This window comes from Danio aesculapii, chromosome 16 (assembly GCF_903798145.1).
Source record: "Danio aesculapii chromosome 16, fDanAes4.1, whole genome shotgun sequence".
NCBI classification, from domain to species: Eukaryota; Metazoa; Chordata; class Actinopteri; order Cypriniformes; family Danionidae; genus Danio; species Danio aesculapii.
In genome coordinates this window covers 50,194,500-50,216,187 of record NC_079450.1, presented here as the reverse complement: position 1 = coordinate 50,216,187, position 21,688 = coordinate 50,194,500, and the positions used below count along the sequence as shown (strand labels likewise).

Genomic DNA, 21,688 nt, shown 5'->3' with positions numbered 1-21,688 from the left:
GACGTGTTGTGCGTTCAGAGATGCTCTTCTGCATCCCTCGGTTGTAGCGAGTGGTCATTTGAGTTACTGTTGTCTTTCTTTCAGCTGGAACCAGTCTGGCCATTCTCCTCTGACATCAACAAGGCATTTGCACCCACAGAACTGCCGCTCACTGGATATTTTCTCTTTTTCGGACCATTCTCTGTAAACCCTCGAGATGGTTGTGCGTGAAAATCCCAGTAGATCAGCAGTTTCTGAAATACTCAGAGCAGCCCGTCTGGCACCAACAACCATGCCACGTTCAAAGTCACTTAAATCCCCTTTCTTCCTCATTCTGATGCTCGGTTTGAACTCCAGCAGATCGTCTTGATCATGTCTACATGCCTAAATGCATTGAGTTGCAGCCATGTGATTGGCTGATTCGAAATTTGCATTAACGAGCAGTTGGACAGGTGTACCTAATAAAGTGGCCGGTCAGTGTACACACCACACAGGTTCAGCTGATCACCAATCAATTTTTTTTAACTGATACTGAAAATAAAAATTAAGTCTGAACACTTGAAGTCATAGCACACGCTCATGCAATCATGCAACATGCCATATTATTTCAGAGTAGCCTATACAAAAAATAAGCTATAAGGTGATGTTAAATACTTACAGTTAAGGATTTAACAAATGAAATCAATTAACAACCAATATAACACTATTATTAATCATTTTCATATAAAGCATCGTTTTCTTATTGACCTTATCTTTCTTCAGAAAAGAGTGGGCAGAGCCTCTGGAAACTAAAGGTCTCGAGACTTGGTCTCATTCACTTCCATTGATTTTTATGTTGTCACTCTTTTTTCTGGAGCAAGTAGTACTTTTACTGCTATTTGTTATTGCTAGTCATGTGCCCCATAAAGAAATTAATCTGAAATCCTAAAACAGTCGCAGAAAATTAGGTTGAATGAAGCTTGTTAAAAACTTGATGACAGTATAATGTGATTTTGCCTCTCTATAGGGAGCTTTGTACAACGCCGCTTACCCTGACAAGTTCCATCATGTCTTTGACAAAGCCGTCCACCTCTGGTCCTTCAAGTGCTCCAGTCCTACTCTAGAATGAGAGCCGGACATAAATGGACAGAGCATCATGATCAATATCTAATGCATCAGCTAACTTGGCCAACAACAAACAAAACACACTGCTAATGAGCTAATGCATCCACAGAGTGATATACAGTGAACTGAAGGTTAAAATCAACTCTTACAACATCGTAGTGTGCAAAGATCTTCTCGAAGTCTCTCTTTCTTTCCACTTGACTGCTGGCCTTGAGTAGAGCAGGAAACAGAGTCACTTGATTTTATTTTTTTTTAAAAAGAGGTGTCACTTTATTTTGCAGTGTGTATGCTTAGGGTGCTTTCACACCTGCCTTATTTAGTTCTTTTAAAACATGCCAGAGTTCATTAGCCTTTGTGGTGCAATCGTTTGCACACCAAACAAGTATACCAAGACCAAGAAGAGGTGGTCTCGATACGAGTTTAAACAAACCCTGGAGCGGTTAATTTGTGGTGAGAATGAGAACTGACCTTGAATTGACTTGAATGCAAAAAGTACTTCACTTTTTTTGGACTAAACCAGCTGCCGTAGTCAGCTGCAATATGCATTCTGGTATGAGAAAGATTTGAGCAATTATGGTAGGTTGCAGACAAACGTGAAGTTGCGAGGAGAGCTGCGTCCAAAATCGCATACTACCATACGATATAATACACTAAAACAGTATGTCCGAATTCATAGAATTCGAATAATAGGATGTGAGAAGTACCCAGATGACCTACTACTTTTGGCGAGATTCTGAAGTGAACATCTGACGCACGCTACCCTATACGCTTATTACACGCGGCCGCCATTTTAAAGAACCAAAGCGAGGCTGTGGTGGGAAGAAACGCGGAAGTATAGGACCAGTACTGTAAAAATTGCAGTGACATGCTGTGGACTACAAACCTCCAGCTGTTGCCGAGATTTCAAAATACAGATATGGTGTAAACATCACTTTAATATCAGTCAGTACGTTTAATTTAAACAATTAAAAGCAATTTAGCATCAAACAACATCACAAGCTCTGTGAGAGTAATATGCTCAAGTGTCCTCCTAGGCTTCAGTTCATGGCAGCAGGTAAACAGAGGGGACGCTTCCCTGCTTCAGCCTATGTAACTTGGTGAGCGATAAACACTGCAGTCCTCTGTAGCACACCCTCGTGTTGTCCCGGTACTGAAGTTTTAAAACAGTCTAATTCCCGCTAAGTTAAAATTGAAGCGCCGCTGAGCGCGGATGACTCGACTGATCTTCACGGCTGCTTCGCGATCCAGTCTCCATGTATCTTGTGTTTGCACTCAGTTTACCGCTCTTCACCCAGTGCAAACACAGATACACGGAGACTGGAGCGCAAGCGCGAAACAGCCATAAGGATCAGTAGAGTCATCAAGCAGATCGCTCGGCTGTGTTTGTGCTCAGTAAACAGCGGAGGGTGAACTGATGACCTTCTCGGCCAATCACAAGCATATCTGTTGAGCACGTGAACACAGTGGTAAATCAGCGCTGTTTTAAGAAAGCCATCAACAGTGCTTTAAATGTTAGAAATTGACAAATTTTCTTTTAATTCAGTAACGTGACAAGTCTAATATAGTGAAAGAATCAGTTCATTAAATTTGATAAATGGCATCTAAAACGTGTGTTTGGGAAAGAAAACGTTAGCTAACTAGTGCCATTTCCCTTAACTTAGCTGAAAATGAGCTCTGATGTCCCTTTTTATTTTCACCATTCATTCAGAACGGACCTTCGGGTCATTCAGAAGGCGGTGAAATGATAAATTTGTGTCTCTTTCTATTCGCTGATAAGATATACAGCCAAGTACACAACGTTCTAATGTAACTCCCAACGATACTTCCGGGTTTCTTCCCACCACAGCCTCGATTTCGCTTTTAAAAATGGCAGTCGCGTGAAATCTATCACATGAAGCTCGTGATAGAATTCATGAATGGGAGTAAATCGACGCAACTGACGCAGGTAGGTCACGTGATCATGACAAAATGGCGGATGTAGTACGTATGAATTCCATTCATACTACTCACATTCATACTGTATAGAACGCACTTTTCTAACAGTCGAGTAGTACATTTAAATTCCATTGCAGTACCTAGTGAGTAGTAGGCGGTTTCAGATGCAGCCGAGGTCTATACTGCCTGCTGCCTTTTGCTCCGCTCTTTGTTTACTTCCGAGTGCTGTGGAAATGAGTTTAATTCTGATCAATCAACATTCATTTCAGGAAATGCATCCAGCCAATGACTTGACTGTTTTTTTGGTTTGTTTCAACTGGTTCGGTCCCGAGCAGTCTGTCTGGTGTGAAACTAAACCAAAATGACTGAATATAAAGCTACGATGGACTGTGTCCAAAATTGCCTACTACTAGGTACTGCACTTGAATTTGAATGTGCTACTCGGCCATTAGAAAAGTACGTTCTGTTCAGTATGAACGTGAGCAGTATGAATGGAACTCGAACGTACTACATCCACCATTTTGTCATGATCACGTGACCTACCCTAGTCGCTTCACTTTCATTCATGAATTCTCTTGCGGGGCATCATGGCATAGCATAGCGTACATCAGACTCTCGCCAAAAGCTCTAGGTCATTCAGGTACTTCTTGCTTATGTTTTTCGAATAATATGAATTCGGACATACAACTCGGCTCGCACACTGTATTTAACGTACTATATAGTATGGAAGTATACAATTTCGGAGCAAGTAATGAGTAAGAAGACAAACTGTATTGTCAATAAATTATATGAACATTTTCATTTTAGTCAATAATTATACTGAAATTAATTTAAAAACTGAATAAATATAAATGTACACACATTTATTCAAGTAAATAAACATACTTAATGATGGGCTAAAAATCTGTGAAAATCTGCAGAATTCTGCGCGCACAGATTCCGTGTGGGCCTACACATTACTAACAACAAAAAGTAATGCAACTGGTTACTTTTTTGGGGAGTAACTTAATATCGTTATGCATTACTTTCTAAAGTAACTTTCCCCAACACTGCAATGTATACTTTTTAATCTTGATCCGGACCAAAGGAAATGTACTACAGGTGTGAAAGCGCCCTAGTATAAGAAAGTACTGGGTTACAATAGGTAGCTACAGGGGTTAAAAAAAAAGAGTTGACCCCCTCAAAAATTAAACTTTTGTCAGAATTTACTCACACCTGCAATTGTTTCAAGCCGATCTGAGTTCAACACAAATGAAGATGTTTTAAAAAAATTGCCATTGACTAGTATTTTATTTTTCTATTAAGGGTGTAAGTGGCTACTGGTTTCTAAAAGGTTGTGTTCAACAGAAAAAAAGCTTAACTTTTAAAGATTAGGAACCTCTTGAGTGTGAGTAAAGGTGGGTGAAATATCATTTTAAGGAAAAGTCGACTCAAAAAAATGATTATTGAAGATTATTGATTTTCAAACTACTTATTTAAAATAAGCTGAAACAACACAATTCTTAAGTTTTTTTTGCAGGACAACGTAATTTTATGTTCAATCCACTTAAATTTGTAAAAACAATTAATTTAACTTAATTGATTTGTGTTGGGACAACATGAAGGAATTGTGTGTAACCCAGCATTTTTTTTACAGTGTACACAATTATTAGCCATTTTATGTAATGGCCATAAGAACATACTGTAAAATGTAAATGTGAAACAGAACTGTAAAGTTTTAGCATCATGCACTGGTTTATAGCAAATTATTACTTTTGAGTGTAACAAACAGGAAATAAAAATAAAATGAGTACTAACATCCATTTTGAACTGCAACAGGAAGTTTTCTTGTAGAGCCAGAATTCTGGGGAAGAGATACAGTTACATTGTAATCAGTCAATATTCCATCAAACCAGCTATTTGAGATGTGTAAAGTTGGGTGACTTAAGCCATGAATACATTTTGGGATAAAAACTGTATTCTGACAATTCTGGAAGCCGCGAAATACGTCCTGGGAGGTACGTATTTTTGCAGTTTTTGTTTTCGCGAATCTGCGAGAGGCCGCTGTGTGCGCTTTTTCGCTTCTTAAATGTCTCTCGCGAGTGCCGTTTATGCCCGCGCCCACGAAGTTCTCGCGTAGACCCACCAGAGGCCGCTGTCGAACGACCGTCTGTCCGACTGGCTGAATGATTGACTGGGTGATTGACTCCTCCTTCCCTGATGCCAACCAATTTTACCGATTGACCCGTCCGTCCGCTGACTTCCCTAAAGCCAACCAACAATTTACAAAAGCCGTCCAGAAAAAGAAAAGCCCTCGTCTGATTTTTTTAACACGTTTTCGGATTTTACCACATTCTCACCCTGTTATGAACTTTTTCACTTTATTTATTGAAGCCGGTCGTCGTGGTCAGCTCCTCTCTGTGTCTCAAGTCTGCCGACGTACAGAACGAGCTAACTGGACAAACTGGTTGTAGCGGGAAAGCCCTCCACAAAAAGGTAAGCGGTCAGCCGGTAAGCGTTAAAAGGAACGGCATCATACTGCCCCGTAGCGCTCGCTTAAAAAATGAAATGCAGCCATACGTACCTCTGGCTACATAATTCGCGGTCTCCAGAAACGTCCGCGGGACTACGTTTTCAGAATGAGCCTGGGTTGGTTGAATGAGTGTGTATGGGTGTTTCCCAGTGCTGGGTTGCAGCCGGAAAGGCATCCGCTGTGTAAAAAATATGCTGGAATAGTTGGCAGTTCATTCCACTGTGGTTACCTCAGAAATAAAGACTACACCGAAGGAAATAAATGAATTATTTCCTATTGTTACTTTAACGAAAAATAACATCAATTTTAACATATGCTTTAAATAATATCAATAATTATCTGTAAAACAGATTCAGATTAATTTACGGCCTCCTGATAGATTTTTTGTAAAAAGTAAAAAGGAGGGATGACGAGTCAGGAAGGTAAAGACTAAATAAACCTAATTCTCTGCCATGTGTCCAAGTCTAAGACAACAGATAATTTATTGAATTGTCTATAGAATTTCATTCAAATTAAATTATTTTTCATGCAAAAGATTTCTGAAATGATCTTAGCATCAGTCTAGTGTCTTTATGTTGTTTTCCAGTTACATTTAGGATTAATTTCTGTTATTTATAAAAAATAATAATAATAACGCAGTGGCGCAGTAGGTAGTGCTGTCGCCCCACAGCAAGAAGGTCGCTGGTTCGAGCCTCGGCTCTGTGTGGAGTTTGCATGTTCTCCCTGCGTTCGCGTGGGTTTCCCCCACTCTCCAAAGACATGCAGTACAGGTGAATTGGGTAGGCTAAATTGTCCGTAGTGTATGTGTGTGTGAATAAGTGTGTATGTGTTTCCCAGTGATAGGTTGCAGCTGGAAGGGCATTTGCTGCAAAAAACAAATGCTGGATAAGTTGGCGGTTCATTCCGCTGTGGTGACCCAAGATTAATAAAGGGACTAAGCTGAAAAGAAAATGAATGAATGAAATAGAGTTTGTGCCCCAGTAGAGCTAGCATGTCTAGCAACACCCCTGCGATACACCAATTATACATTTAGGATTAATTTCTGTTATTTATCTAGAATAATAATTGTTTGATAACAATAATACTGTCATTTATTTATTTATTTATTTATATAAATATAAATAGAGTTTGTGTCCCAGTAGAGCGTTATGTCTTGCTACGCCCCTGGGATACACCAATCGTAGGTTCATTATTTGTCAATTCTGTTATGGTGATATGTCAGTGAATTTCTAAGTTTCTAACTATTATATGTTGAAAATACATCAAATTTTATTTTAGACATGCCATGTGGACAATGCATCTGGTTCGAGGTTAGCATCTTGAGCTAAAGCAAAAAATGGCGGGAAATGTCAATCCTGTTTGTGGTTTAACGATAAGCAGCTGCAGCACAATTCCAATGGAAAATACAGAAGCTAATCAAGGGCTATGTCTGAACAGCCATATGTGTTGTGGTGTCCAGAACCATAATAGACATTATTAACTGCACTCATTCAGTAATACATACAGTAGCACTGCAGTAACACATGTACAATCGATGTACATTCATTGGGTAGAGAATACCAATAATGACTGTGAAGGCTTGTGATGAATGAACAGTCTAAATGTCCTATAAATACATTGATTAAATCACAATGAGGTAAACGTGCATGTTTCTCATGTAAATCATAACCCATATCCAGAATAAAAGTGTGATTATCACACATTACCTCGCTAAGTCATTAAGATCCAATCTGCCATCCTTGTTTTTGTCAAAAATCTTCATCTGCAACGCACGAAACAAAGGTTAATTAGAGATGTTTTTTTAAAAAGGAAAAACAGTATACCCAAATAAAGTCAAACAACAGCATGGGTTGTGTTTTTTCAAGTCAGTTAAAAATGACGCACACCAGCATTGGTAGCCTGGAAATATTTTTAGAAACACTAACTGAGAGATACTACTGATTTCAAGTGTGGAATTTGGTGAGGAGTAGCATTCATCAATTTAATGACACCTAAAATGTATCTTGCTTTGTTTATTGGCATCAGATTAGAAAAGAGAACCACCAGCAGATGCAAACATGTGTTAATGAAGACCAAACAAGAACGTTAAGAGGAAGGATTTATTCACAAAACCTGCTGCGTTGTGATTATCCATGCCAATATATATGTGGAAATGCTAACTAAGACAACATACTGTGTTTATGCTTAGTTTAGTGTTAGATTCTGTTTTATTTCAGTCACTGAGTCTTTTGTGAGGATAGTAACTTTGTTAATTGACAACATGGACAGAAGTTTGACTGAAGGTCAATATATTTTATATATATTTTATATTTACAATGAGCAGGTTCACATGGACACCAATAATTCGATTTTAAAGGGCACATAGGTTACCTCTTTTTTATGATTTAATATTAATATTATGGTTCTTCTGAGTGTGCCAGTTTAGGTTCAGTTCAAAACACAATTCAGATTTTTTTATTATAATGTGTTAAAGTGTCATGTTGGGGGCGTGTCCACAGTTCGCTGATTTATGGGTGTGTTGCTTCACATGTAAATTAGTTTCGGCTTCCCGCTAACATAACATGGGGGCGGGCCATGAGCTCACCTGCTCTGCGTTTGCAACAGAGTCTGACAGGCAGACTGCGAGAACGAGCTGGAGTGAGAGGTTTAGCATTCAGTCGTACATGTACGACTCTGACACAGACCAAGCAGAGAGTACAAAATCATTTGTGTCTTTGTACAGTTTTACAGCCAACTGTGTGCTAGTTTCAAGTGCCGAGCTTGTACACAGAAATTAATAACCACGCACACTGAATTAACTTTGACTGAAGCACCGGATGCGCCGCTCGAAGCCGTGACACGGCACACCAGACACTCTGTAGCGCGGCAGAGACATGAAGTGTCCTGAATCATCGCGCCACGCATTTTTGAATTCTAAACATAGGTTTCTGCAGCGGTCCGCGGCGCCCAGCCATCGACTTGAGTGTACCCTGATAGAAACCTATGTTTAGAATTCTAAAACGCATGCTAGTTAAGATCACAGGGAGCTTCTGGGATTGCGAGAAATGCAAACGGCTGAAGTATAAGGTAGACTCGATGAGAAGTACACATGTTTGCAAACCTACCTAAAGATACAACCAATAATTCCGATTAGAGCGATAATGTGGAGAATATTGCTCTTGTGTTGAGCCCAATGAGCCTTACATCTAAAAATAGAGCTAGGGTGTTCCTTTAGTGATATTGCTTCGACTCACGCTGAAAATGGCGGACGTGAATCAACAAACTGAGGATATGATGACGCGCCTGTCAATCAATATTGGTGGGAGGGGGGAACGCTCTCCTACGTAAAGTTGCGGTCGATTTGAAAACCGCTACAATTGGTCCACCGTTTTTTATGCTGTTAAATTGAAAAAAAAAGCACTGGGTGTGCTTATATCACCCAAATATGACAGTCTATATACCATACATGCACATATGGCTGCCCAAAAAGCTTGAAAAGTAGATTTTTTACCATAGGTGCCCTTTAATACGATTAAGACAATCCTCTGATTTAAAGTATACCATGTAAACAGCGATTTCTTTTTTATTTTAATCCGACTATAATCATAATCAAACTAAACAGAAATAGAATTAGGACATGTGGAGTATGCCGATTTTAGTCACATTATTGAAGTGCAGCACAGACATGTAAACACCAAAAATCAAACTATTTTGCGATAGGAAGCATTTTGCAACAAGATAGTCTATACACAAACGGCCGTTTGACACTATTCTCTACACCTATCAAGTCAGTAAAGGACCACAAAGGACTACAGACGCATACGTTGCAAAACGCTGAGTTTTTTCCCATTCAGCATGCGGTATCATATTAAAACAACACTCTTCCAGCAGTTCATACTCGCATCCAATATCTCGTTTTCACGGGGGGCATGCATGAAATGTTCCTGATTGAAAGTAAAAGTGCCTAACTGCAGTTAAAGTGGACAAATTAAAAATGAAACACCTGAAATTACATAAAACACTGGAGGAAATGTGGATAGCGCGGTGACGCAATGACGTTAATCAAATTATGTGCTGTAACATGTAAAACAGGATCATGCAAGGAACATTCAAAAAGCTACTCATGTAAATGTCTTAATCATAGTATTGTCTGATTCAGATTAAGGCAAATCATTTGATTACTGATGTTTATGTAAATGTAGCCACTTATATACTTGAGAACTATATATTTATATTATACTGCATTTGGCAGAAGCTTTTATCCAAACCAATTAGATATGCATATGTTTGCTGTTTGTTCAAATTATTTATTTAAAATGAGCAGAAACAACACAATTCTTGAGTTTTTTTTTGTTTGTTTTATGTTCAATCCACTTAAATTTGCAAAAACGAATAAGTTAACTAAATTCCTTTATGTTGTTCCAACACAAATCGATTGTGTGGAACCCAGCCTTGTTTTTATAACCAGCAGTGTATACACTTTAAAAAATGCAGGCACAACATGAAGGAATTAAGTTTGCTTGTTAGTTTTTTACAAATTTAAGTGGATTTAACATAAAACATTTAAGTTGTCCCAAAAAAAACTCCATAATTGTCTTGATTCAGCTTATTTAAAAAAAGTGAAGTTTATTTATAAACTAATTTTGAGAGGATCACGTGATTATGATTGAACACGGCTGGTTCTGCATTAACTATGTATGATCCACCAATCAGACGATTCCTAACCCACTATAAAGAGCCAGGGTTTCTCACTACAGTCATCTTCGATTTGAAGAATCCCCCCTTCCACCCCAACTCCTCCACCTTTCCCTTCATAGGGCAGCACGATGGAACAGTGATAACATTGTTGCCTCACAGCTAGAACATCACCGGTTCTAGTCCTTTAACAGGTCGGCTGTCGTTTCTGTGTGAAGTTAGCACTTTCTTCCCGTGCTCGCGTGGGTTTCCCCCGGGTTCTCAAGTTTCCTCCCACATTCTAAATTTAGCACTACCGTCAAACTTTCATCCAGCAGCATATCTCTTTATAGAAATCATTTTCTGTCATCAGCTCTTATCAAGGGGGGGTTCTCGAGATCTACCTGAGCTCAAAGCTCGCTTCTCGACCTGCAAACGGCTGGGAGCCCAGGGCTCAAGGACCTTTTGAGCTCAGGGCTCTCTACCGGGACAGCATGCCAAACTTGCTTATTATCAATTAACAGCTAAGTGTGAACTCTTGAAGTAGTTAGAACAAACAGCAAACCTCATTTTTTTGTGCACATACACACACAACAGAATGCAGTTTGTTCTTGTTCTCGAATGTAATTGGCTTAGAGGTCTTTCTTAACATCAGTTGTACTATCATCTAACTCTGCTTGCAGCATTTCTCACTGTACGTTCACACCGAAAGCGGCGAGAGCGTCAAAGTAGCCGGAAGTCAATCATTTTCAATGAGAGCCGGCGGCGAAAAGCAGCGCGGCACGTCTTCGCCGGTGTGGGCGTCAAGGAGAGTTGAAATCAAGTCAACTTTATGGTAATGAGCTATGACGTGGTTCGGCGGCAAGCAATCAGAATGAAGTCCACCGCTTGAGAGGAGTTCAGAGAACACAGTCCTGTGAACTTTGGTTCTGACCACAGTTGTTCCCAGGGGTTTGATAATTGCGGTCGCCGGATTTTCAATTATTTACAATGTTTTTTCACAAGAACATGCATTAAATAAGTTACTGGCGAGTTACTGATGTGCATTAATGTTATATATATATATATATATATATATATATATATATATATATATATATATATATATATATATATATATATATATATATATATATATTTATCTTTAAAAACGCAGGAATCTCATGCAACAATACAAAACAGTATTGCTGCTTCAGGATATTTCAGACATATGGACACATTGGATAATTAAGTGGAGCAAAGCCACACCACATGCAACTTGATCTTCCATTGTTAAGTAAATTTGATAAGAAGTGCGCAACATTTTCACGCTAGAAAGCATGTTTTATGCAGGAATGTAACTGATATGCTGCAACAGCTCCTTTAAATACAAGGTCAATGTAGCGAATTTTGATGCTCTCGCCGCCGGAGCTGAAGGCAGACAGTGTTGTCGCCAGGGCGGCCAGAGCAACCTTGGACACTCTCACCGCTTTCGGTGTGAACGCACAGTCAGAGCGAGTGTTATTGTGCTTTTGTAGGTTGTATTTTTTAGGTGAGGATATAGTTATTGATGCACTGATTGGAAAATGTGTTTTGAGATTTGAGCACTAGGATGACAGTGGCTGCTCAACACTCATGAACCTAACAAGAGCAGCCTTACCTCAGCCAGTTATTCTGCAATCTACCACTGGCTCTAATGATCATCTATGAACTACGTAGTTTTATTTGTCTTGGGTATATTTAATGGGCATTCTTTAGTCTCAATAAGCTATTATTGTTCTTTTATTTTGATGTGGACCAAAGTAAGACTATAAAATAAGGACATTGGATTTACTTCGAGCAAGATGCAATCAACAAACAAACTTTTCACATGTAGAAATCATATACTTTAAACCACAAAAAATATGATAAAAAGCACCGCACAACCATGGATTTGACTAAATTAGTTTGAAATGGATAGCTGAGAGATTACATTTATACAACTGATATATTATAATATAATAAATAGTGCAGAATTAACAGCAGCAGTGTTACCATGGCATCTGTGTACTCCTCCAATTTACTAGGAGGAATCTTCTTTTTGTGCTGCTGAAACAGGTCCTTCAAGAAATTCTGCCAGGAAACACAAACACTTTTTTAGCTTTATGACCAAGGTGAAAGAAGGCACAGGTTAGATCATTTATTTATTTGTTTATTAAACTATTATGTAAATTCTACTGTACTGTATATCCTTTAAGTTGCTTTTCAAGTCAAATATTCTCCCTATGCATACTATAAAAGGTTTGTACTGTACATTGAAAAAAGTGTCCTCAAATAAATTAAATGCTTAGTAAACCTGTTGATTTCATTATTATGTTTAATGTGACCCTGGACCGCACAACTTGCACGAATTTGGTTTTTACCCAGGTAAGTTTGCGTTTAGTTTGAACAAACTCTAAGTTTTCAGGCTCAAGAAGGTGCGTTGGTTTTAATTGGGTTTTATTACCATCGTATCTTACGATACACAGTTATTCTGCTCTGGAGCTAATTTTATTTTGGATTAGAGATCACAAACCCAAATTGGAGCTTTCAGTAAAGTAGCATATACAGTATGTGATGCAAAAAAGCCAATCTCAGTCCCTGTGCATCTAAATTGTATTTTTTTGCTAATAATTTATTGATATTTTATGAATTATAATTAAACTTCAAATTATTGAAGTAGTTTAGATTTGTCATTTAACATTAGTAATGGCTTTAAAATATTGGGTATAGCCAACAAATACATTGATTTGTTTAAAATTGTATATTTTTCTTTTGTGCCAAAAACTATTACAAAATTAAGTAGACATCATGTTCCATGAATATATTTTGTAAATTTGCTACTGTAAATTATTAAAACTCAACTTTTGATTAGGAATGTGCATTGTTAATTACTTAATTAAGACATTAAGGGCTCAGTTTTAAGGATCTTGGCGCAAAGTCTAAAACGCATGGCGCAAAAGCATTAAGGGCATGTCTGAATCATTCATTCATTCATTTTCTTGTCAGCTTAGTCCCTTTATTAATCTGGGGTCACCACAGCAGAATGACCCACCAGGTTTTACGCAGCGGATGCCCTTCCAGCTGCAACCCATCTCTGGGAAACATCTACACACACTACGGACAATTTAGCTTACCCAATTCACCTATACCACATGTCTTTGGACTGTGGGGGAAACCGGAGCAAAACCATGCGAATGCAGAGAGAGCATGCAAACTCCACACAGAAACGCCAACTGACCCAGCCGAGGCTTGAACCAGCGACCTTCTTGCTGGGAGGTGACAGCACTACCTACTACGCCACTGCGTCGCCCATGTGTCTGAATCCGCTTTTGCTGTTTTAAGGATGGAAGGATGCTCTGTGCCTAGGGTAGTCACCCGTCCCTTAAAATACAGAATCGTCCTGTATTTAAAAAAAAAAATTGCGCGTCCCGTTTTGAATTAGTACGGGACAGGTTTTGTCCCATATTTTTTATCATTTTTTTAAAGTAGTAATTAAAGTAATAATCATGCCTTCGGAGAGCACATTCCAGCAATGACAGCTCACAAAAATCAAAGCACAGTCAGACAGATCTTCGTACCCAAAGTCTCTTCCGAAGCAGACATGGTAATGACAGTGTAATCATTATCAACAATATTTAGGTTAATTGATAAATAAGGCTAAAAATGTGAGCCAGTCTGTGAATATCTAGCTGGAGTTTTTTTTTCTTGTAATTTACTGGTTTCTACATGAAATTAACAGTCTGTGAAAATAATAAAAATATATGTATTTAATATTAACTGAGTAAAAGCATGTCAACAACTGAATCACAGTGAAATAAATGGCTACAGTCAAACTTTATCTCAGAATTAGATTTGGCCTGGTCTTCACACACTGGGTCACAAATTATAATTCTGTACACAATGTAGGTGGATCACATTCCAATGCAATATTATGATTTGTTTGTTAAAGTTAAGTCAGACACATAAGCCTTAATTTATTACATGAAACATTACATTAATACATTAATAAACAACATAATGCCCATGTAAAGAAAATAAATTTATAAATTGGAACTTTCCATATTTTTTAATTAGAAATAGGCTAGTTGAAAACTTTACTAGCTAATGTTTGTAGCTAGTTTATGTATGTGCCGTTTCCATGTTTGGATAGGTAAATAATGCAAATAATGACAAATATTTTAGCCAAAATCTGTTATCAATACCACCCTTTAAAATTAGGTTCATTAGTATGTTCTCTTCTCCTCTAGGCTACAGAAGCTGAGTTAACTCAGGTGTACCACACTATTAAACATAACCTCAGCTAATCAGTGCTGCAGAGTTGTAAAAAAGAAAGACTGACTGCATCTGTTTACGCAGATTTCAATAAAAGACAGTTTATTTTAATGTCCAAGTTTTCATACTTTCCTGGAAACATATTTTAAGTTGCGATTTACCACCACTGGCATGCTATAGGGCCTGTGATTGGGGATGTGGCCCCCACTGCAGTATGCATCCCTTATTTTTTTGTATTAAAAGTGGTAACCCCTACCTGTGCCCCAAGTGGCACAAATATATTTGCTATTTAAAAAATGTGGCTCAAAACATGAAAATTAGGGTTGCACCGGTCTGAAAATAGCAGCAAATCACACCATATGTACACGTCTTGCACCTTATTGCGCCGGGTATATGATAGGGCCCTAAAAGTGAAGACTTTAACAGTGATTTTATCAGTATTTAGATTTTTCCAACCCAGGCTCATTCTGAGAACGTAGTCCCGTGGACATTTCTGGAGACCACGAAATATGTCCTGGGAGGTACGTATTTTTGCAGTTGTTGTTTTCGCGAATCCGCGAGAGGCAGCTGTGCGTTTTTTTTCCTGCGCCGTTCTCGTGTAAACCCGCTAGAGGCCGCTGTCGAACGACCTTCCGCCTGTCTGCCTGGATGACAGAATGATTGACCGTGCGACCGGCCAATCGGCTGACCCTTCCTCCACCTTCCCTAAACCCAACCAACGACGATTCACAAAAGCCGTCCAGAAAAAGAAAAGCCCTCGTCTGATTTTAACCACGTTTTCGGATTTTGACCACATTCTCACCCCGTGATGAACTTGTTCGCTTCATTTTTTGGATTTTGTTTTTGTTTTCTTACCTGATTTCTGGAACCGCTCTTCCCCCGACTCGAACCCGGTCGTCGTTGTGGTCGGCCCCTCTCTGCGCCTGGAGTCCGCCAAAGTACACGAAGAGCTAACCAGACAAACTGGGATAGCCCTCCACACGGAGGCGAGTGGCCGGCCGGCAAGCGCCGAAAGGAACAGCGTCACACCGCCCCGCAGCGTTCACTTAAAAAACTACGTATTTCGCAGTCTCCAGAAACGTCCACAGGACTACGTTTTCAGAATGAGCCTGGGTTAGTCAAGTGTTGTCCTATCTTAACAAAATATACATTTATTCTATTCAATTCAATTCAATTCACCTTTATTTCTGTAGCGCTTTTACAATGTAGATTGTGTCAAAGCAGCTTCACATAGAAGACAAATTGAATAGTGTAGTAATAGATAGTAAATTGAAACGGTGTCAGTTCAGTTTTCAGTGTTTAAGTTCAGTTCAGTTTAGCTCAGTTCAGTGTGGATTAATAATCACAACTGAGAGTCCAAACACTGAAGAGCAAATCCATCGATGCGCAGCTCTACAGATCCAGCAAGCCAGTGGCGACACTTTATCAATGGAAAACTGTTTTATTCAACTTTTCAAATCTTAAAAAAGTCTGGTTTTATGGTCTAAGGTCACAAAAGTGCTTTTAGGTCTTTGGGTTTGAGGAGTCAACATAGGTCTTCCTCCTTTACTTTGTCCATTTTATATACTGCATGTCTGTGTTGATTATAATACTGTACATTAACGCAACTGGTAGTTTTCATCTTCCCAGAAACTGTGTGTGCACATTTACCTTGAGCTCCATAGCTGAGATGTAACCGCTGCTGTCAGCATCATATTTCCTCCAGATCTGTCATGGGCAATGTGAAAACGTTAAGATTCAAACAGGAATTGTGAAGAACGTGATTATGTGAAGTGCAAGTTTACCTTCATGAACTCCACACTGTTATCTAATGGAGCCTCTCTGCGAAAGATCAGAAGGAAGTTCTCTTCCTGCGGCAGGATCATATTGGCCAGCTAGTACACACACAGACACACACACAAAACAATATTGGTTTATTGTTTAGTACCAGCTAATTAAAGGGTTTATAATAGTGAATTCAACTCTGTCTCCAAAAATGAATTGCTTCCTCAATGCAAGGCAGATATCAATATTTCTGCTGATCCATAAGCTGAAATTTGGTACTTTTAACAATCAAAACAATGATAGAACGCATTTATTTCTGGTTTCTTTAAAGTTGATCAAAAAAAGAAGTGATGTAATAAAAATTGTGAGCTATCTTCTATTGAGAGGTGATTTTTATCATCAGGAAAGATGCCTGTGGGTAGATTTTATGGGTCTGTATGTTCAATCCCTTCTCCTGATATGCAGAGAATTAAAACCAAAATGGGAGGAAGAGTTAGATATTAATATTGATGAGGAAACATGGGGTGATATTTAGTCTAATGCTGAGGAAATATCTGTACACGTATAAGAGAAATACAATATAAAATAATAAATAGACTCCATATCTCTCCTAACTGCAGACAACATTTTACCCCTTCTACTTCGCCTATGTGTTTAAAATGTAAAACTGATGTTGGTACTTTATCAGCCTGCAGCCCAAGACCGGTTACTTGCTAAAGCAAAGCAGGGCTGAGCCTGGTCAGTACCTGGATGGGAGACCACATGAGAAAACTAGGTTGCTGTTGGAAGTGGTGTTCGTGAGGCCAGCAGGGGGCGCTCAACCTGTAGTCTGTGTTATTGTTTTCTGTTCATTCATTCACTCATTCATTAATTTTCCTTCGGCTTAGTCCTAGCGGAATGAACTGCCAAATTATCCAGCATATGTTTTACACAGCGGATGCCCTTCCAGCTGCAACCCAGTACTGGGAAACACCCATACACTCTCGCATTCACAAACATACACTACGGCCAATTTAGTTTATTCAATACACCTGACTAGCGCATGTCTTTGGACTGTGGGGGAAACCGGAGCACCTGGAGGAAACCCATGCGAACACGGGAAGAACATACAAACTCCATACGGAAATGCCTACTGACCCAGCCGGGACTCGAATCAGCGACCTTCTTGCTGTGAGGCGACAGTGCTAACCACTGAGCCACCATGTCGGTTTGAATATAACTGAAGGTCTCAGGGGGTTGAAACTGAATTTTTAAAAACATTTTTGGGTGATGTAATCCTTTAACAATATTTCTACTAAGCATGCGCTGGTTGAAGATGTTGCGTGTCATGAATGCGCATGTGGGTCATGTGTGGTTACGTCGCATTTCCTGTGTTGTCTGTCTTCGGGTTCTCTATCATAAGTTCTGATGATCTCCTTGTTCACTGTCATGTCTTGTCTTTAGCCTTGTGTTAGGCTGCTGCAGTGGTCATATTCCACTATAGGTTGTTGCTCATCTTATAAAATTCAAATGTTCTGCTAAAAACATGTCTCTTACTCTTATATTGACTGCAAACACCAGAGCCAAGTAACCAACAAATATTGTGATTGTGTTTTACATCCTTCTGTTGTCTAAATCATCTAGTTTGTGTATATCATTGTTTTCTATGTTGTGTTTAGCAGTCATTAGAAGTGAAGCTCCTAACTAAGTTACCAAGCAGTGAAAGTGAGAGTTGGAACGAATACTGAAAACGTGGCCCTATATACATTTCTGGAGAGTGCCAAATATGTCCCAGGACAGGGGTGTCCTGCACAGTTTAGCTCCAACTCTAATCAAACACACCTGCTTATAGATTTCTAGTGATCTTGCAGATACTGATTAGCTTGTTCAGGTGTGTTTGATTAGTGTTGGAGCTAACCGGCCCTCCAGGACCGAGTTTGCCCACCCCTGTCCCAGGAGGTACGTTTTTTTATAGTTTTTGTTTTCGTAAATCCCCAAGAGGCCGCTATGTACGCTTTTTCAGATCAGATCACCAGAGGCCACTGTCGACTGACTTACTGGCTGATTACCCCATCCACCCACTTCCCTAAACCCAACCGATAGTGTTTTAAAAAGCACCGATTGACCCACACACCCACTTCCCTAAACCCAACCGATTGTGTTTGCAAAAACAATCCAGAAAAAGAAAAGCCCTTGCCTGATTTTTACCACATTTTCAGATTTTCTCACCCTTTTATTTACTTGTTTATTTTATTGGCTTTTGTTTTTGTCTTAACCGCTTTCTGGAACCGTTTTTCGCCAGACTCGAACCCTGTCATCACGGTCAGCTCTTCTCTGCTTCCAAAATCCGCCAACGTACATGGCAAGCTACTGGACAAACTGCTAACAGCGGAAAAGCTGTCCATACGGAGGTAAGCGGTCAGCTTGTAAGCACAAAAAGGAACTGCATCACACCGCCCCATAGCGTTTGTTTTAAAGACAAAATGCAGCCATACGTATCTCTGGCTACATAATTCGCGTTCTCCAGAAATGTATATAGGGCTACATTTTTAGAATGAGTCTATGTTGCAATGAATATTATACTTATTTCTAATAGGGCTGGACAATGTATCGTTTCATAATCGATATCACAATTGCGCGCATCTGTAATAGTCACATCACAGAACATGCAATGTTGAGTTGAAATTATAGTTGACCAGGAGCCATAGTTTTTATTTTTTTGATTTTTGAATATAACCATAATGGAGAAAACGTTTATTATCTGCGTGACGGTTTGAACATTTCATTTGAACATTTCATAAGAGTTTAAAACAGGGGTGTCCAAACTCAGTCCTGGAGGGCCGGTGTCCTGCAGAGTTTAGCTCCAACTCTAATCAAACACACCTGAACTAGCTATTTTAAAGCATCCAGGCACAAGAAACTGTACCATTTTTAACTATAATAAAGACACATTTTATTATTTTTACAACGAAGACGATGCAGTGTTATTTTATATTTGTATATTCAACTTCTATACCTGAATACTGTTTGACAAAAACATAAAGCAATGTTGCTTGTAATTTGTCTATTATATTCATGCATGATTCAATCCCCTGTCGCACTCAATCTGAATTAAAGAACACTTTCCAATTAGAGTTGTTTTTCATATCACAAAATTTAATCGTAGAAAAACTAAATATCACAATGTCAGATTGCAATATCGTCCTGCCCTAATTTCTAATAGTATAGTGCGCTACATAAGCAGAGTTTGTGTCACAATCTCCAGCGATCTAATCCTTGCGGATCACTTGAGAACTACACACACCACATTAAAGAACTACAACTCCCAGCACGCACCTCGCACACACCTGTTCCTGTTTTCCGCTGATTGCAAACACACACACACAGCTGAAGCTATTCATGGACTGATTCAATGACTATATAGACAGCACACACACAAACATCTTGTAAACTGTTTGGTGAATTTTATGACATGTTTCCTTGCCTTGCCTTGTTTGACCCTTGCTTTGTCTGTTTGTTTACGTTGCTTGCCGCCGGAACTGACCATTCACCTGTTTATGACTACGCTCTGGATTTCCCTGCATATACCCGTTTGCTTCTGTTCTGACTATTGTTTTTATGACAACTCTCTTGAATAAACCTACATTTGGATCCTCAACTCTGCTGTCATCGTTCATCACATAACAGATTGCTTTGAGTTGCTGAGAGAAACACAGGAAAGGAGGACCAATAAAAGTAATTGTTATTGATAACCTGATTAAAGAGATTCAGTCACAAATCACAGAAGTAAAATCAATGTTACAGGGAAATACAACTGTCTCTGGTTATGTATGTTTGCAGAGTTGGAAATGAGCATGTGTGTCATGGATGTTGACACTATGGAAACTTTTAAGTGGGCGCCGGTGTTTGAAGCACATGTGAAAACAGTGTGACAGGTGACATAACAAAAAAGGACAAGCAGAGCTGGCGCCAGCCAAATGGGCATCTAATATACAGAGAGAGCGCGATCACATGAATGAATATAATACTCCCAAGTAAATATATGGTAAGTGTAAACTTTTACCATGGCTTAAAATCAGTGTCTAAATGAATTACAGGGGGTTTGGTTGGATTTGACCCCTCTAATCAATGCTTGAATCCCCCTGAAGGATGTTAAAACTAGATGTGTGGGTGGACTAGAAGAGTTTGGATTGATCTGTATGTGAAATAATAATACAAATAATAAGCTAATATACAGTAAATTAGGTGTTTGTTTCTAAACACACTTAAAAAAATGCTTTTCTTACTTTCTCACTCTAGTTTTTGTCTTGTTTCTAACATATTGCTTAAAATAGCCTAAATAGTGAAGTCAAATTAAACTACAGTAATGTATTTTAATAGACGCCTATACCCACTCATGGAGGTTATACACTCAGAAATAAAAGTACAGGAGCTGTCACTGGGGCAGTACCTTTTCAAAAGATACATATTTTTACCCAAAGACTCCACAGTGGTACCTCAAAGGTGCATTTTAGTGCCTAAATGTACCTTAAAAGTATCTTTGAGATACTATTATGGACCCTTCAGGCACAAATATGTATCTTTTGAAAAGGTACTGCCCCAGTAACACCTCCTATACGTTTATTTCTGAGAGTGTATACTAAACAATAAGTGCGATCTTTTATGATCGTCCATTTATTGGTGCGGGGATGCAAGTCAGTCCTCGTTCAAAAGCATGGATATTTATTATGTAATATGTATTGCACAAACTAGGCTACTGAAATATAATCAGTAGTAGTCATTAGCCGCATTTCCACTATCGGGCCAGTGCGAGCCAGGGCTTTAATCGGGCCAGGCCGGGCCAATAGCCCGGGAGGTTGAGAAATGAGGCCGAAATCATGTCGCGTTTCCACTGTCGGGCTAGTTGCTCGCAGCGCGTCACGCAAACACCGCCCCCAGAACGTCCCCCGAATCAAACGTCACACAACCCGTCACACAACCCGCCCACTTCAGCGGGAACAAAAAACTCAAATTATAACCACAAACACAACCTGGCATCACTACGAGAGCTGGAAGATGGAGAACACCGAAGTGATTGCTTTTTTACTGTTTGTGGTCTGTTGGTGTAAGGCCAGACAGCGATCCCTGGATAAGGACATTCCAGTTCGGCGGCATTTGGTGTCCTCAACTGACCAGTACTGTCTGCTATCCATTTTTTCTTCTTCTTAGTGAGTTGATCAAGCGCGATAGCAAAACAAATGTAAGGGAAGAAAGCATCTTGTCTCCTTTTTACCTCACAGGAAAACTCCGCCTTTGTACGTAACCCCGCCCCGAAGCCCCAGTTGGCCCTCCTTGGCCCAAGGTATTCAGCGGGCCAAAAAAGGCCGGACGCTGGCCCCAAGGAAGCCCCGCTTTGGCCCGATTACGCCCCGGAAGTGATAGTGGAAACGCGACTGGCCTTGGCTCGCCCTGGCTCGCTCGCTTTAGGCGCGATAGTGGAAACGCGGCTAA

At 39.5% G+C, this 21,688-nt stretch overlaps 1 protein-coding gene across 1 annotated transcript in view; it reads right to left on the bottom strand.

Moving 5' to 3' along the window:
• The window catches only part of scgn (secretagogin, EF-hand calcium binding protein), a 33,345-nt gene that overhangs the window by 4,065 nt on the left and 7,592 nt on the right, over positions 1-21,688 (bottom strand). Inside the window, exons 4-10 of the mRNA XM_056476135.1 lie at positions 16,240-16,329; positions 16,106-16,162; positions 12,197-12,274; positions 7,237-7,292; positions 4,816-4,861; positions 1,233-1,292; positions 1,010-1,078 (exon numbers count right to left, since the gene is read on the bottom strand). Of these exons, the coding sequence (XP_056332110.1) occupies positions 1,010-1,078; positions 1,233-1,292; positions 4,816-4,861; positions 7,237-7,292; positions 12,197-12,274; positions 16,106-16,162; positions 16,240-16,329 (456 nt within the window). The remainder of the gene's footprint in view (positions 1-1,009; positions 1,079-1,232; positions 1,293-4,815; positions 4,862-7,236; positions 7,293-12,196; positions 12,275-16,105; positions 16,163-16,239; positions 16,330-21,688) is intronic.